The sequence below is a fragment of the Equus asinus genome, chromosome 3 (assembly GCF_041296235.1).
Source record: "Equus asinus isolate D_3611 breed Donkey chromosome 3, EquAss-T2T_v2, whole genome shotgun sequence".
In the NCBI taxonomy this organism is placed as follows: Eukaryota; Metazoa; Chordata; class Mammalia; order Perissodactyla; family Equidae; genus Equus; species Equus asinus.
The window spans coordinates 157,350,083-157,365,786 of NC_091792.1; the positions used below are offsets into that span (position 1 = coordinate 157,350,083).

At 53.7% G+C, this 15,704-nt stretch overlaps 1 protein-coding gene across 1 annotated transcript; it reads right to left on the bottom strand.

Annotated features, from left to right (window-relative positions):
• GRPEL1 (GrpE like 1, mitochondrial) lies at positions 1-7,726 on the bottom strand. Its single transcript, XM_044767878.2, has 4 exons — positions 7,570-7,726; positions 5,156-5,318; positions 3,780-3,861; positions 1-1,217 (listed from the first exon to the last, which is right to left on the bottom strand). Exons 1-4 carry the CDS (start codon positions 7,668-7,670, stop codon positions 871-873), a joined length of 693 nt encoding a protein of 230 aa, XP_044623813.1. The 5' UTR covers positions 7,671-7,726; the 3' UTR covers positions 1-870.
• Positions 7,727-15,704: the final 7,978 nt, after the last annotated feature.

Sequence of the window (15,704 nt, forward strand, 5' to 3'; positions counted from 1 at the left end):
TAGGAAAATAAACATGAGGGCTTTAATCCTCTTAAATAAAATTTAAAAATTAAACATTTAACATTTAAATTATACCAAGCGTGCAGTCCTCAGATTTTGAGAAAGTCCATCTCACTAGGGAAAATACCTTCAGGTCATCAGTAACTAGTTGAGTATAGATTTAAACATTTCTACAAATACGTGAACATGACAAGGCAAAAGTAACTGATTTTGTCAAATTCAGTTACTGGCAAAATAAGGAGGTGAGAACTGTTAAGGTTCATGTCCTCATTTCACATCTCAAAGAAAAGCCAGAAGTTGATCATTTCTAGCAGCTAGCTAGTAACTAATTAATTGTAAATGAACTCACATGTGTTCTCCACCAAGGGGGGCACCATCAAATCTTTCTGAGCAAGGTTTACACGCGCGCCTTTCCTTCGATGGATGAACTGTGATGGGCCAAGGGTCCCGGAAACCCGCATGCTACCGGGAGATACAGAGACACAGGCTGCAGCTGGGCGCAGCCAGCCAGCCAGCCAAACGGCAGGCTTCCCGAAGACCTTTCATTCATTTCAGATGCTCAGACGTCAGCAGAGTCTGAGCAGGTACAGCATTATTCATGATACTCGAGGGTCCGGCAGTGTCCCGTCGGCCTGTCCTGTAAGCGTGTGGAACTATTCAACGTGTATTGAAAATCAACAGACTCCTGAATTAAGAGTTCATTAACGCAACTGTGCAACTGGCTTATTTTCTGTTTATCCCACTGGTTACTACAGCTTTCCCAAAAGGTTTCGGAGGAGGTCACATATTCACAGACAAGAAAGGACGAACCAGCCTTTAAGCGTTATAGCAAGAGATTACCAAAAACCCACTAGAACCCTGCAGAGGCGGCTACGCTTCCTTCACCACCCCCACCAGGGCGGGTCTCAGGGTGCGCCCGTGCAGCTTGTACCCCACTTTGTTAACTAGCGCCACCGTGCCCGGCTCTTTCCCCTCCACCGGGGTGTGGAACAAGGCCTCGTGTTCGTAAGGGTCGAACTTGGCCCCCAGCGGGTTCAGCCTGAGCAAGCCGTGCTTCGTGAACACCTTCTGGATCTGGACCTCGGTCATCACGAGCCCCTCGTAGAGGTTCTTCAGGTGAGGGTTGTCATCTTTAATCTCTTCTTTGGGAACACACTGTGTCGCCTTCTCCAAAATGTCTGCAACCTCTAACAAGTCCTTGCAGAAGCCCTGGATGCCTAAATGAAGGTAAAGAAGAGCATCACTCGCATTCCACGTCAACTGCGGGAGGCACTTCAGAAGCGGACGCCCTGCGTACTTTGTGCACAGGCTGTTTAATGGTAACTTTTCAAATCATTCGTTCACCCTAGAATTTCAACAGATTCAAACAAAAAACTTGTGACAAGAATAATTAGGTATGAAAACAGGCAGCTGAAAATGTGCAGAACCGCCTCACACAGCAATCCTGCTCCAGCCTGAGAAACTGCAAACTCAGGAGAGCGCGTCATCCCCGCGGATGTGACGGCTACCCGGCGGAAGGCGGCAGGCTGCAGGAGGGGGCGCAGCCGCGGCACGGGAGCCACCGAGCACGGAGCCTGGGGCCCATCCCCGGCTGTTACTTAACTGCTGTGGGATCTTGGTCAATCTCGCTGGGTCTCAGCTCCTTCAGTTATAAAGCGAGGATCACGACAGCACCTGACACACGGTGTGGTTATGATCGAAAGGTTATACACCTTCGAGTGCCCGGCACACCGTGAGTACTCAATAAATGCCAGCAGTTATTAGGCACTGGGGGGTAAGTTGCTAAGACACACCCCAAGCCTTAACTTTAACCTGCGTTATCCTCAGTCCAACAGAAGAAATAACGTACTAGAAAGTCATTCAAAATTCAAGGCAGTGTATTACAAAATTTAGAGGGTTTGAGGCTTCAGGAAAACGCTTTAGATGCTGAACGGAAGTGAGGGATGACAAGCGCTCGAGCTGGCATCTGTGCCCCAGGCCCCAGCAGCGCAGCAAGTACTGTCTCAAGGGCACTAGCGGGGCCTCGTTGAGTCTTCACAAGTTTCAAAGACTCCACTTTGTAGGAGGCAACGCTTGTTTAAAACTTTACTCCCTTTCACGATATTTTGACCCTCCTGAAATTAAAAAATTTCAACCTATCCAATAAAAACATGAGCATCTACTATGGGTTAACACTGGTGCCAGTTGCTAGGGAACTGTCTGCTCCTCATGGAGTGTAAGTCATCCATGTCTAATCACACAAGTGACAACACAATTACAAATCACACACTTAGGTGAAGGAGCATTTGTGAATGCGGAGAGGATTGTACACCATGTGTTTATAAGGGCCTTCGCTTAGACGGGAGAGCCAGGGGAGGGTTCTGGGAACCAAGGCCTGAAGAGTTAGGAGCTATCCAAGCATTCAAGGAACAGAGGGGCAGGCAGGCCACAGGGAAGAGGCAGACCCACAGAGTAGCTGAGGGTTCTAGATGGGGCAGTGGAAATGGGTGAAGGTGGGATGTGTCAAACTGTCCTTTAAAATCACTTTGGCCTGGGGTGTGGGGCAGGGATGCAAGAGCTGAAGCTGGCTTGGACCCGCTTGGCAGCAGCAGAGGGAAGTGGATGAAGGAAGAGATCAGCCACTCACCACTCACTGGATGGGATGGATGTGGGGCTGAGCGAGACAAAAGGATAACTTCAGATTACTGACCTAAGCACCTGGGTGGATAACAGGTATCCCTTACTAAAATGAGTAGAGAGGAAGCAATTAAGTTTCAAATACCTGTGAGACATCCAGGTAAAGATGCCAAGTAAATAATAGGACGTGTGGGACTAGAACTCCGAAGAGATGTCTGAGCTGAAAAGAGAACCTGGGTATGGACGCCATTTAGACCCATCAGAGAGGGCAAATCATCTGGGAGCACAGTGAGGAGAGGGGAGGCCTGGCCCCGAGCCCTCAAGCACCCAGATATTTGGAGGTCAGACAGACAAGGAGCCAACGAGGGCATTACCAGAAAGAGGCAGAAAACCCGGAGTTGAGGCGATAGCATCCAGGAACCAAAAGTGTTTCCAGATGTTTGTTATCTGTGTTGAATGTGGCGGCTTCACAAGATGTTCACCTTGGTTCCCACTTGGCCACAGACCCAGTTCGTCCTCGTGCAAAGTATTTACCCCCGCCCGGTGAGCCTCAGGGTCTTCACTATAACTCGGGGCAATAATGCCCGCCTGACAGTTCCCTAAGTACTCAAATGGTAGCCTTATGTTTAGTAAACACCACAAGCAGAGATGGAGTCAGGAGCACTGGCCTTGGCGCCGGTGCCGGTAGCTACTAGCTTTGTGATGAGAGACAAGTCATTTAAGCCTCAATGATCTCGACTGTAAAATGGGAAGCACAGTGACAAATATATCCAAAGGCGACAATGCCGACAGCATTTTCGGAGATCTTAAGTGATGTCACTGTTATTGCTGGTATGGCTTAGGAAGTGAGCAGCAGAGAGGCTGACCTGCTAGAAGTGTCTGCAGGTTCACACCTTCATGTGGAAGACCGTGTGAAGAGCAGTAAACACACTCCTCACTGACAGAATTACGCTAACCAGCCTCAATGCTAGTCACGGCGCAATTCTGGCTCCTTACAGACAACTGTGCCACTGACCCATCTTAAAAACGGGAGGAATGCAGCCAGCGGGCTCGCGCTGCCCACCTGCTCCATCCTGCTGTTTGATAATCGCGTTCGCACCCCACCCCCACCTTCCCCGCCCGGTATTTTTCCAGGATCAACATCATATAACATTTAAAGTTACCATATAATTTTGCCTCCTCCACCAATTTTTGGCTCCTCTGCCGCAAGTTCTCAGTATCTGCCAGAGCTCGCTTATATTTTTCCTAAAAAAAAAAGAAACAAAACATAGGAAAGCAAATCTGACATAAACTCCAAGCCAAAATACAAGTAACATCTGTTATTTTGGACTACAGACAGTGCAGCTTAATACAGAGAAATAAGTTACAACTGTGTCACTATTTCCAACAAGTAGGGAATAAGATGTCAAGGTGTCACATATTTATACAGCCCCAAGGCCATCCTCACTCAAGCACACAGCCGCGGAAAGGACAAGAAAACATTTCTACTTTCTCGTGGTTCTGATAGTCTCGTCACCCCTCAAGGAAGGACCATTCACTTCCTCAGCAGAATTTCCAACTTGAGGGAAGCCTAGAGCCCTAGGAGGGGCTAACCCACCTCGGTTCCTACCCCGAGAAGTTGAGAACAGCGAGCCTGGGTCGACAGTCCAGGCCTCTATCCCACCAGAGAGAGAAAAGCCCATCAACGAACTTCTGCTCTTTTTCACGTTGCCCAGATGTAGCTCAGTTCAAACACTTATTGTGTAATAATCATCTGAATTCTGGTACCTTCCTCATTTCTCACTCTGCTTTTCCTGTAATCGCACTCATCTGAGCATTTCTATTTTTAACTAAATTACTCCGGGGGGGGGGCTCCACACTCCATTTGTCTCCCAGGTGATTATAGTGCAGTGCTGAGAGCAAGGCCTCCAAGACTCAAACCCTAGCTCTGCCGCTCAGCAGCTAGATGACCTTAAGAAGTTTACTCAACCTCTCTGGGCCTCAGTTGCTTCATCAACAGGGAGATTAACAGCTGGCTCACTGGGCTGTCGTGAGGATTACTACAGATGAAGAGGTCAGAACAGTGCCAGCACAGAGTGAGGGTTTGACGGTGCCGTTCTTAAGTCCTCACAGAATTTCACTTGTGCCACCTACGCTTTTTCACACAGAGTAACCACCCGCGTCACTACTCCTACCTCCGCACAAGCCAGCATCACATAACCACACCCCTGGCCCCAACCCTTGACCTTCCCTAAGGCCCAGCTTAAACAGCCACACGGAGCGGTCCTCATCTACAAAGACCACTGCAAGTCTTAATTCAATATACAGTGTAGTGCGTAGAGATGATTCCCATGACAGAACCTGAGCCACACACGATTTGGGTTCTACTCCCTTCTTCAGCAGTAATTTGCTATAGGACCCAACCATAATCCTTAGACAAACGACTGAATTCCTCTGGCCTCGGTCTCTGTTGTCAATAAAGCACGGAGGCTGGACAGACATCCTCCAAAGAACCTGGAGTTCACCACACGTTTCCCCACTCGAGCCTGTGTGGCCTTACCATCGTCTCCTTCAGCTGCTCCTCTAACCTGACCTTCTCTTCCATGAGCATCTTCTCTGTAGAGGGAGGATCTGTCTTCTGTTCGTTGTGACCCACATCCTCTTCCAAGTTCTGGCCATTGTTCTTTTGTTTAGTCGCTGTGCACAAGAGCCGGGGAGATGGCCTGAAGAAAAGCCCACATGCAAGAAATTAAGACTATGTGTGTTTTTCCTTGTTAAAGTCAGATGGAGGATATTAGAAATCTGAGACAACTTAAAACTATTTGCTATTGGCTCGTGAGGGAGAAAGGATTTATCTTAGTCTAGTAAGGGCAAATTGTATACAACGTGTAGAAGCTGCTCATTCATAGAAAATCTTCTGCAATACACGCCTAAACTATCGTCAGCGCACCAAGGCTACAGAACTAACCTCCTCTCCTCGCCATTCTCAACTCCTGCCTCTGAGATACGGGCATCCAGACCCCACCACATCTTTATGGAGTAGCTCCTATTAAAGGCGAAGCCCCGGGCCGATGCTGATTACACAGACCCACTGAGCAGAGATCTCGCCCACGGGGTACTTACCATCATGCAAAACAGATATCTACACACAGAAAGCTATATTCTTGGGTTTAAAAGCAATAGAGAGGAACCGTGCTCTGGGAGGCTCAGCGCAGGTTTCCAGCTTTGGGGAAATGGAAGACCCTGAAGGCTGTGGCAGAGGGGCTCTGCAGGACAGGCAGGAGTTACTCTTAAGGAGTTAGGAGTGGGCCAGACAGACCCACCCGGGAAGAGGGAACTGCCTGGCAAAGGTGTGGAGGTAGAAAACCACGGGGGTATGTCCAGGGGAAACACAGCGAGGACCAAAGCTAACCCTGGAAGTGACTGACAATATTATCCGATCTGATCCCCACATGGAAAAGGTTAGGCGATAAGCCCAAGGTCGCAAAGCCATTACTGAATGATAGAATAGTCTTATTTCTTCACCAGGGCCAGTGGAGCTCTTCTTAACTATGTCATCGTCCAATCTGAAAATAAACTGTGCTTACTTTTCTTCCCAGATTAAAGAAAAGTGCCTCGAGGAACAGAAGAGCTGTTAGTACGCAGAGTGCACGCACAAGGGTGCTCATGGCAGCACCGTCCAGTGACAGCCGGAAACAGAATGCTCAGCAGCAAGGAGGTAATGACTGAATGAGCTGTTGCTTCTGTCGTCTGAAATATTGTGCAGCTACCAAAAGAACGTGTGAACTGTCATCTCCCGGCTACACTACAAGTGTGCTGTGCAGCAGGAAACGCAGTTTAGAGAAACATGACCCCATTTTTGTCAAGACAAACCAAACCAGAAACCCTGTCACCAGTCTTGGGCCTGTGGAGAGGAGCAGCGGAGCCACCAGTGTGATGCTGCAGGGGTGCGGAGCTCGGTGACTTAAAAAGGCGAGTAAGGTAAACACGGAGCGTGCTGTCGTGACCCGTCTTCCGTCCCCGTCGTCCTGACACAGCCTGCCCGCAGACCCCTTTCCCAAGCGCAGCCAGCAGAGCGCTGGGCAGCAGCACAAGCGTGGAGAGGGACGCACCAGGGCCGGGGCGGGGCGGGAAACTGAGTCTCAGAGAGCTGGGCTCTTCCAAGAGCGAGGACCACCATTCAGCTCTCCTGCCTCCCCCACCGGAGCCTCCTTCCGCGAAACCAGTTCTCAGAGGCAGAAATTAATGCTGACTTGGGGATCACTTTCCCGGGAACCAATTCCAGATACAAACCCCCAAACTACTCGAGCGAAAAGTTTCTTCACTCAGGTATTCCGGGCGGTCCCTGCTCTGTCCCCGGATCTCCCTGCACGTAACTTCCCAGGCTGCGATCACACCTCGCCCCGCGTCACCGCCCGGCGCCCCTCCACGCGGCCAGCGACCCCTGCAGGCAGAGACCGGCCTGCCAGCTCCGCGCGCCGGCGGCCCGAGCGGCTGCTCCGCACTAACTCGGCTCTGGGCAGCTCCTCCAACAGAGCAGAGACTGGGTCCCGCCCCACCGACGCAGGAGGAGGCCTTCCGAAGAGCGGGAGCCGCGGGCTCGAGAGAAGACAGCAGACGGACACGGGGAGCGGAGCGGGCCGGCCGGGAACTCGGCTCCAGCAGGCTGTCCGCGCCGACGGCCCGCGCCCGGCGCCCGGCCCTCGGCCCCCGCTTCCCGCCCGCGCCCGGGGCAGCGCGGCCCCGCTCCCTCGGACCCCGGCCCCGCCGCAGAGCGGCCCAGCCGCACAGCAGCCCCGCAGGGCACCCCGGGCGGTGGTGCACGCCCCGCCGGGAACTGCCGCCCACGACGCCCGCTCCGGGGAGCCCAGGAGGCCCCGGGGCGGCCTCGCCGAGTCGGAGCGGGAGGCGGCGGGCCCGGCAGCGGCACCGAGGACCGCGCCCCTTCTCAGCCGAGGCGCCGGGCGCCCTCACCTCAGAGACAACGCCAAGGCCGGGAGGCTGCGCCGCGCCAACCTCACGCACCGAACCGCCATGACTGCCGCCGCCGTCGGCCCTGCGCACGCACCGGGCATGCGCAGATGCCGCTGCAACCCCCTCCCCCCGACCGGGGCACAGGCCACGGCGCAGACTCTGTGGCTGCCTTCCCGCCCAACTGCTTTCCCTCAGCCAATCCGCCACCGCCTCTCTTCTAATGGACAGACAATAGTCACCAATAATTGCGGGCCATGGCGGAGCGCTTTTCCCAACCCTCGGTGGGCGGGGTCTGAAGCCTTTTGGAGACCCAGAAGGTGAGGTGAAAGGGGAAGGGGACAGTGGGAGGAGACTGCCCGTGGGCGGGGCGTGGTCAAGTGAGGGACCAATGGGGAGTGAGCATGGGGCGGGGCGGGACGCCGGAAGTGCGGGTTTTCGGCGCCGGCAGGACTTGGCGGTCGGTTTCCAGTGGAACGTGTCTTCGCGTTTCGGGCCGCCGTTGGCTCCAGGAGTCGGCTTGGGTCCGGGCAGGCGTTTGTCCCGTCCTCCGTCACGGCCCCGGCTCCTGCGACTGCGCTGGTTCAGTGCACATGGGCCGAGGGCAGAGCACGGGAGCGCGCTTGTGCAGGTCCTTTAGGAGACGGCGGTCCACGGCCTCTGCGAGGCTCCGCCCTGGGCTGGCTGCCCTGCGGCGGCGACGGACGGGGAGCAGGAGCAAGGCGGTGGTTGGGGGCTCCAACAAAAAAACACCCCGGAAGAAAATGGGACAAAACGTTAGCAGTGTTGATGTTGGATGCTGGGAATGTGGGTGCTTGTTGGTTTTGCTTGCACTTTTCTATCCCCTTCAGTTTTCTCTGAATAAAACACAGAACAACAAAATGAGAGCAGCACCGAGGAAGACTTTAGGGACCAAGCTAAAGCTCACAAATACAAACGTATTCTTTATATGACGAAGGTCAGTGATAGTATATCACGTGGCACGAAGAAGCCGAGGCGCTGGAAGAGGAGCTGCCATTTGTTCTTATGTCTCGTGGCTTCTGTCCCTCCAGCGAGGGGCCCCGAGGAGCTCTGGTCTGGCCCCTGCTTCAACTGTTTGGCCTGCAGTCCTCACCACCAAGATGGAGGGCTGGAGCCTGTGGGCTCCTCAAGATGCCGGGGCTGGAGCCTGTGGTCTCCCCAAGATGGAGGGCTGGAGCCTGTGATCTCCCCACGATCCCATGGCTGGAGCTTGTGGCCTCTCAAGTGGAGTGCTGCCTACCTATCACACTTGTGAGGACCACACCTCTGTTCTTTCTCTTTGCTCCCCTTAACAGGATTTGTAATGTTGAATGAACACCTGCTCTGTGCCAGGCCCTGTGCCACCTGCAGGAGGAGGCAAACAGCCAAATCCAGAATGTGGGATGTTATACCAGACAAATGGCCTAGTTTATTCATTAACGAAGGGCCTCGAGAAAAAAAGAAAGGACGACTGTTTGAGAATAAAACTGCTTAAAAGACAGGACCAATTGGAGTGTGTGGACCTTATTTGGATCAGACAGAACAGACCAGCTGTCAAAAAGACATTTGTGAAAGGGGGAGGAAATTTGAATATAAGCAGTATTAGATGATAATAAGGAGTTATTGATACTTTTATTAGGGAGAGATAATGGCCTGGTGGTTAGGTAAAATGTTCTAATTGTTTCGAGATGCAAATGGAAGTATTTACAGTAAATTGCCACAGGGTCTGGAATTTGCTTTATAAATGCTCTGGTAAAAAAAAAAAATGAGAATAGGAGAAAAATAAGTGGCAAAATGTTGATAGTGGTTGAAACTGGATGATAAATACTGTGGGAGTTACGGATATTTTCTTTTGTATATGTTTGAAAATTTCTGTAATAAAATTTAAAGTAGTGTCATATTCCTCATTGGCTGTGACCTGGAGCCAGTCACTTAATTACTGTCGCCCTTGATCTGCTCACCTGTAAAACTGGGATCATATCATTTATTGTGAGGTTTAAGACGTACAAATATTCCTTTCCTAACCATTCTTGGGGCTCAGAGGGAATCAGATGGGCATCCTGCTGTAAATGGCTCAGGGTGCAGCATGAAGACAGTCAACAGAGAGTTATAGCCTCTGTGTCCCGAGACAGAGACAGACACTGGTCCTGGCAGTGGTGATGCCACCCTTGGGACGCTCAACCACCAGCCTGGAGGCCATGTCCTGGATCCCTGAGGAAACGATGGGCTTGCCCTGAACAGAGGCCTGCTGTGCTGCCACCTCGTGGCCATATTGAGAACTGCTCCAAAGGGAGCTGGGGCTGGGCGTGCAGAGGTGTCATTTTGCCACCGCTCTTTGGAGCCTGCTCAGGTAGTTCCCTGAGGTCTGCAACTTCATCACCTCAGTGCGCATCATCTCCACGTGGAGAAGAAGCTGCCTGTATGGGAAGACTCCTGGATCATCCTGCAGAACGCACTTCTGGCAAAGGGCATGGGTGGCCGGTGCAGGGGATACGGGAAGAACAAGCTAAATGGCACGTGCTGCCCCCAACAAGGATGGAGTGGCATTCAAAAAGGAAGACATCCTCGGGAGAAGGTCGTGCAGATGGCTCGACAGCATGTCAGCGTAGGTGAGATGCTGAGTGCCGGCCGTTTCCGGGCTCTGCGGATCCTCTCGCACGTCAGCCCACAGTGTGGTGGGTGAGGAGAGGACAGGGCCAGCCAGGTTAGGTGACTTGCTCAAGGTCACACAGGTGGGAAAAGGCAGAACTTTTGCATATTTTTCCCAACTAACCTCAGCTTCCATGTGACTGTCAGGGCTGAAGCCAGAACCCGAGTCTGTCTACTCCAGTGTTGGCTGCTGCCACGAGCTGCATCATCATCATCATCATTATTATTATCATCGTTCTCAGCAGGGCCATGGATTTTCATCCTTTTATCCAACTCTGAAATAACAAATTTAAAAAATATACATAGGTCTGATGGGTGTGGTAGACAGAATTCTAACGATGGGCCCGGAGAGACCCTCTCTCTGGTTATTCAGCCACACCAGGTGCTGGCGGGAAGGGACGTTGCAGATGTAATTAAGGTCCCGAGCCAGCTGATCTTAGTGGAGATTGTCTGGTGGGCTTGACCTTGGTGAGCCCTTTCAAAGCAGCGAGTTTCCTCCAGCAGGAAAAGTCAGCTTCAAAGCAGGAGAAAGACTCGGGTCACCACTGCTGGTGTGACGATGAGGGGTCGTGTGAGAAGGCACGCAGCGGCCTCTAGAGGCGGAGAGTGGCCCCCAGCTGACCACCAGCAAGGACTGAGGACCGAGGACCTGCTCTTGCAAGGAGCTGGACTCCACTAGCAACCTGAAGGAGCCCCCAGATAGGGGCCCAGCCCGGCCAGCACCTCGATTGTGGCCTCGTGGACCCGGAGGGGAGAACCCAGTCTAATCACTAAGCCACTTAAGAACCCCGAGAGCAGGTGTTACCTCCATTCTCTCCATTTTATTTTATCTTTATTTGGGATATCAGGACTGAACGGATTCATCATAACCTTGTTGCCGTTCTCACCATCGTGGCTCATTCTCAGCCCCTTTCGTTAGTTTGTTTCAGTGCAGCAGGAGACACCCCTGAGCCCCCCGCCCGGAGGAAACTGGGGTTCCCAGGTAAGAGGCGTACCTGGAAGAGGGACCTGACGACCCAGCAGCAAATTTTGCCGCCATCCTCCCTAGCCCTCCGGCCCCAAAGCGGAAAGGTATTCTTGGTAAGAAAATGCCACCAGAAGGGGCCACAGACATCTGAGTTGAAATAACTTTCTGCAAAAAGAGCCACATCAGTTGTATGGGGAAGAACCGAATGCAACATTAGTGGACGGCCATTTCCCCGAGGACATCTGGAGGATGGCTATAACTGTCTGGAACCAGTGGACTCAGGAGTAGCTCAGGTGCCCGCCGTGGGCATGGCCCTCTCTCCCCTCAGAGGTGGGCATGAGGGTGGCCTTGACCTGCCCAAAGGACAGAGGAGGTGAGAGGAGGCAGTGAACTCCTGGAATCCCGAGCAGAACTTCTTAAAAACCCCATGGGCATGAGAGAGAATTGGAATCCAAGGCCGATGAAATTGTTCATCACAAGCCCACTGTGATTTGAACTCTCCTGTGTGTTGGTCGAATCAGTCATCAGCCAGAAAAAAGTCAGAACTGTGAAAAGCAGGAGGTGAGGATTGGCGGGAGAGACAGTTCCTCATTATAAAAATGATGGATGCTTGTTACAGAAATACTGGAAAATGTAAATGGGATAATGGAGGAAGCTTTGCCTCCGCCACCTGAGTTCCTTTCTCTCGTCCCTGTTAGGAAGCTGGGTGCCTCCACTCTCTGTCTCCCCTCGACTCTGTCCTTGGATTGATCGCAAACCCAGAACTGGAGCCAGAGGCATCTTGAGGTGACAGCTGTGACTCAATGGGACCTTGGTGAGCAGAGAGAAGTGGGCCTCTCTGAATCTTGGTCTCTTCCCCTGTATCATGAGGCTAATGATGCTTACGTTACTGTGAAAAGCACGTGGCTCTGTCGCACATTCCCCAGATGGTGAGCAGCATCCGCCACAGCGGCTGCGATCAGTGAGGGCACGCAGGAGGTGGGTGCCGTGACGGACACGGGGTATGGGGCACGTTCTTGTGAGCAGTGCCGGAGGGCAGAGGGGCTCCCGGCAGCTCTGGCTGAAGCTGGGGTGCTTAAGAACCTGCCAATCCACTGCCCCTTCTCCTGCCACTGGTAGTCTGGGGCAGCTGTCAGGAAACACGGATGCCAAGTCAGGGCCCACACAGGATGGCCATAGGAGCAGAGATGCACCTGCCGCTGCTCTTGTTCCCGAGCCCTCCTGGATCAGAGAATCAAAACGATAGTAGCTTAAACCAGAGAAGTTTATTTCCCCCATAGGCAAAGGTCCAGGGGCAGGCAGTCCATGGCTCTCATGGTGGCTTGGTGGTCCCAGGTCCTCAGGGGCCCAGGCTCCTTCCCACTCACTGCTCTGCCTTCCCCAGGGCCCAGCCCTTGCCCTCACAGTGAGGATGGAGCTCCTGACATCACAGCAACATCCCAAACAGCAGGCCAGAGGAGTTGGGGGAAAGGAAAGGCCACTCAGCAGCATTCTCTTAAGGAGGTTCCCAGGGTGCCAGCTAACATATCAGCTTATATCCTATTGATGAAAACCTAGTTCAAGGCCGCACGTAGCTGCAGAGGACTCTAGGAAATGTAGTCTTTATTTCTCATGATCCACTTCTGCTAAAAATTTTCCTCTGGCAGACGGAGGAGTAAAGATGTTTGGGGACGCCAGCAACAGCTCTGCCCAGCTGTCTTCCACGACCCTCCACTTACTCTGGCTGTTGGGGGACCCCACCTCCCCTGACCTCCCAGGGACTGGATCAAACCCCTCCTGCATGCCAGGCCGTCACTTCCTGGTCTCCGTGCGCGCTCGGAGCAGCCCGTGAGGTCGGGTTCGTCTGTTTACTCACTAGACCTCCATCTTCTAGGCTCTGCTCGGCTGCCTGTGCTCACCCTCCCCCGCCACCCTGCCCGTCCCTCCCCCGTCCACCCGCTGCACGTTATTCCTGCTTCTCCGCCTCGTTTTCCACGGGCCTCCCCTGAGGAGGACGGAAGGTCCGGGAGGGCAGCAGAGGGCGTGTTTGATGCGCTATGGATCTCAACAGCCCGCGACAGCCCGGTGCTCAGTGCAGGCCCCGCGGTCACGTTGTGGGGGGCATAGGGAGGGCCTCTTGGGAGTCCGAGTAGGAAAGTCCCCGCCACGACCCAGTCTTGTCCCTCTCTGTGACACCATAAGTTGCAGCTGCTTCCCAATTCCACTGCTTTTCCCTCAGGGGTGGAAACCTGGAGAACGCTTTCTCTAAAGGGAGTTTTCAAAACTGGAGATTTTCCTTTCAAGAGAAACAAAGCCAGTGTCCCAAGGCAGCAGCTCGCACATCAGAGTCTGGCTGGGCCAGGCCCCGGCCAGGGGGGTGGGGAGCCCGCCCGCCACCGGCTTACCCGCCCTCCTGCCGGCTGGGCCGTCTGTATCCCAGGAGCCCCGCTTTGTGCTTTGTAGACGGCCAGTCTGAGCTCCACTTACGGATCCAGAGCATCCTCAGTGCAAAGCAAATGCATTTCGGTCCAGATGCCATTTCTCAAAAACCGGGTTTGAGTGCCGGCCCGGTGGCGCAGCGGTTAAGTGCACACATTCTGCTTCTCGGCGGCCCGGGGTTCTCCAGTTCGGATCCCGGGTGCGGACATGGCACCACTTGACAAAAGCCATACTGTGGTAGGCGTCCCACGTATAAAGTGGAGGAAGATGGGCACGGATGTTAGCTCAGGGCCAGTCTTCCTCAGCAAAAAGAGGAGGATTGGCAGCAGTTAGCTCAGGGCTAATCTTCCTCAAAAAAAAAAAAAAAAACAAAAACAAAAACTGGGTTTGAAAAACATGCATAATGTTTGAAAGTGTTTTTTAGGACGGCTCAGTGCCAGTGAGTGGTGGCAGTGGTGGCTGGGGGCAGGGAATGTCAGTGGCCTGTTCTCCACCCAGACAGCAGCTGTCCATGCTGAGGGTCCCTATGTGCCAGGGGCTCTTCCAGGGTGTCACATAACCTTCACTCACTGAATCCCGCAGCCACCGTGGTGGTTTCATCTTGTTTTGTCGTCGTTCTGCGTTTTTTTGGGACCCAGGCTTACACAGAATCCCATTCTTTTTGGCAACCGTGATTGGTCCACGGCCTGGGCGTGTGACCCAGGCAGGGCCCATCAGATCATTCCCTGGAAATGCTGTGTGCAGCCAGGGGCAGCAGCCGTGTCCCTGCCAGGGTCCACGTGCTGGGAGACGGGTCCCTGGAGCCTGTGTTCCCTGCCCCCACCCCTCCCCAGAGGAACCTGCCGTGGCCCGAAGACCAGCAGAGGCGATGGTGGTGGGTGGTGAGATGGTGGGTGGGGAACACAGGCCTGAGCGTCGAGTCCCCGTGCCAGTGCCTCAATCCTCACTCTGGCCGCCCTTTCTTCCCTCCTGGGGCCCTTCAGCATCCGTCCCAGCGCTGGAAACCAGCTGCAGATGAGCTCCCTTTGCTCAAGTTGGCTTGAGTTGCTCTTCTGTCACTTACAGCTGAGGTCCTCACTAAAGTCCTTCCAACAATCACACCTGAGGCAGGCGTCGTGGCCACCCCAGCGGACAGATGAGCGAGCATGCGGTGGGCCCACTCTCTCACACTCTGGACCTCATGCTCTTTCAGTCCACACTGTCCCATCTCCCGTGTGATACATCATCACACCCACAGTGTGACGATTTCCCCACAACCCCACCAGAGTCTTCGGGGGCCCTGGGGCCTAAGCCAGAGGTTGCACCGTTGTAGGCGCAGAGCTTGGGCTGGCCCCCGCCACGGCGCCACCCACTGCCCCCTGCTGCGCATCACGCCAGCAGGAGGGTGCTCAAGCAGATGCACGAGTGGCTGAGCACGGTGCGCAACGAGAGAGATCAGAACACCACAAACGCAGCCCGAGTCAGGGCACTGCCTGTGGCCTGCTTCCTGGAATCCTCACAGTTGTCTCGTCAACGTGATCAGTGGCACTAAGGAGAGAGGAGCTCCACCCCTCTCCTGCTTTCCTCGCTTGCCAGCCTCGCGTGCCGGGCCTGGGCTGGTCGCTCCTGATCTTGGCCCGCAGCAGCTCTGTAAGTTGGGGCTCGTCCTGTCCTGCGGACCAGGGATAGAGCATCCGAGAACTCAAGGGGAAGAGGTGGGGAGAGAACGGCATCTGTCGGCCTGGTGCTCAGGGCTGTAGAGAGACCAGTCGCGTGAGGGTCAGGGTCAAATCCGCCTCACTACCAAAAAAATTATTATTAATTATTTTTTGAGGAAGATCAGCCCTGAGCTAACATCTGCTGCCAATCCTCCTCTTTTTGCTGAGGAAGACTGGCCCTGAGCTAACATCCATGCCCATCTTCCTCTACTGCATATATGGGACGCCTGCCACAGCATGGCTTGATGAGCGGTGCCATGTCTGCAACCGGGATCCGAACCAGCAGACCCTGGGCTGCCGTAGTGGAACGTGTGCACTTAACTGCTGCGCCACCGGGCCGGCCCATTAAAAAAAACTATTTTGATTACACAAGCAGTCAATGAACACCTTCTTGTAAAAACCCAAGT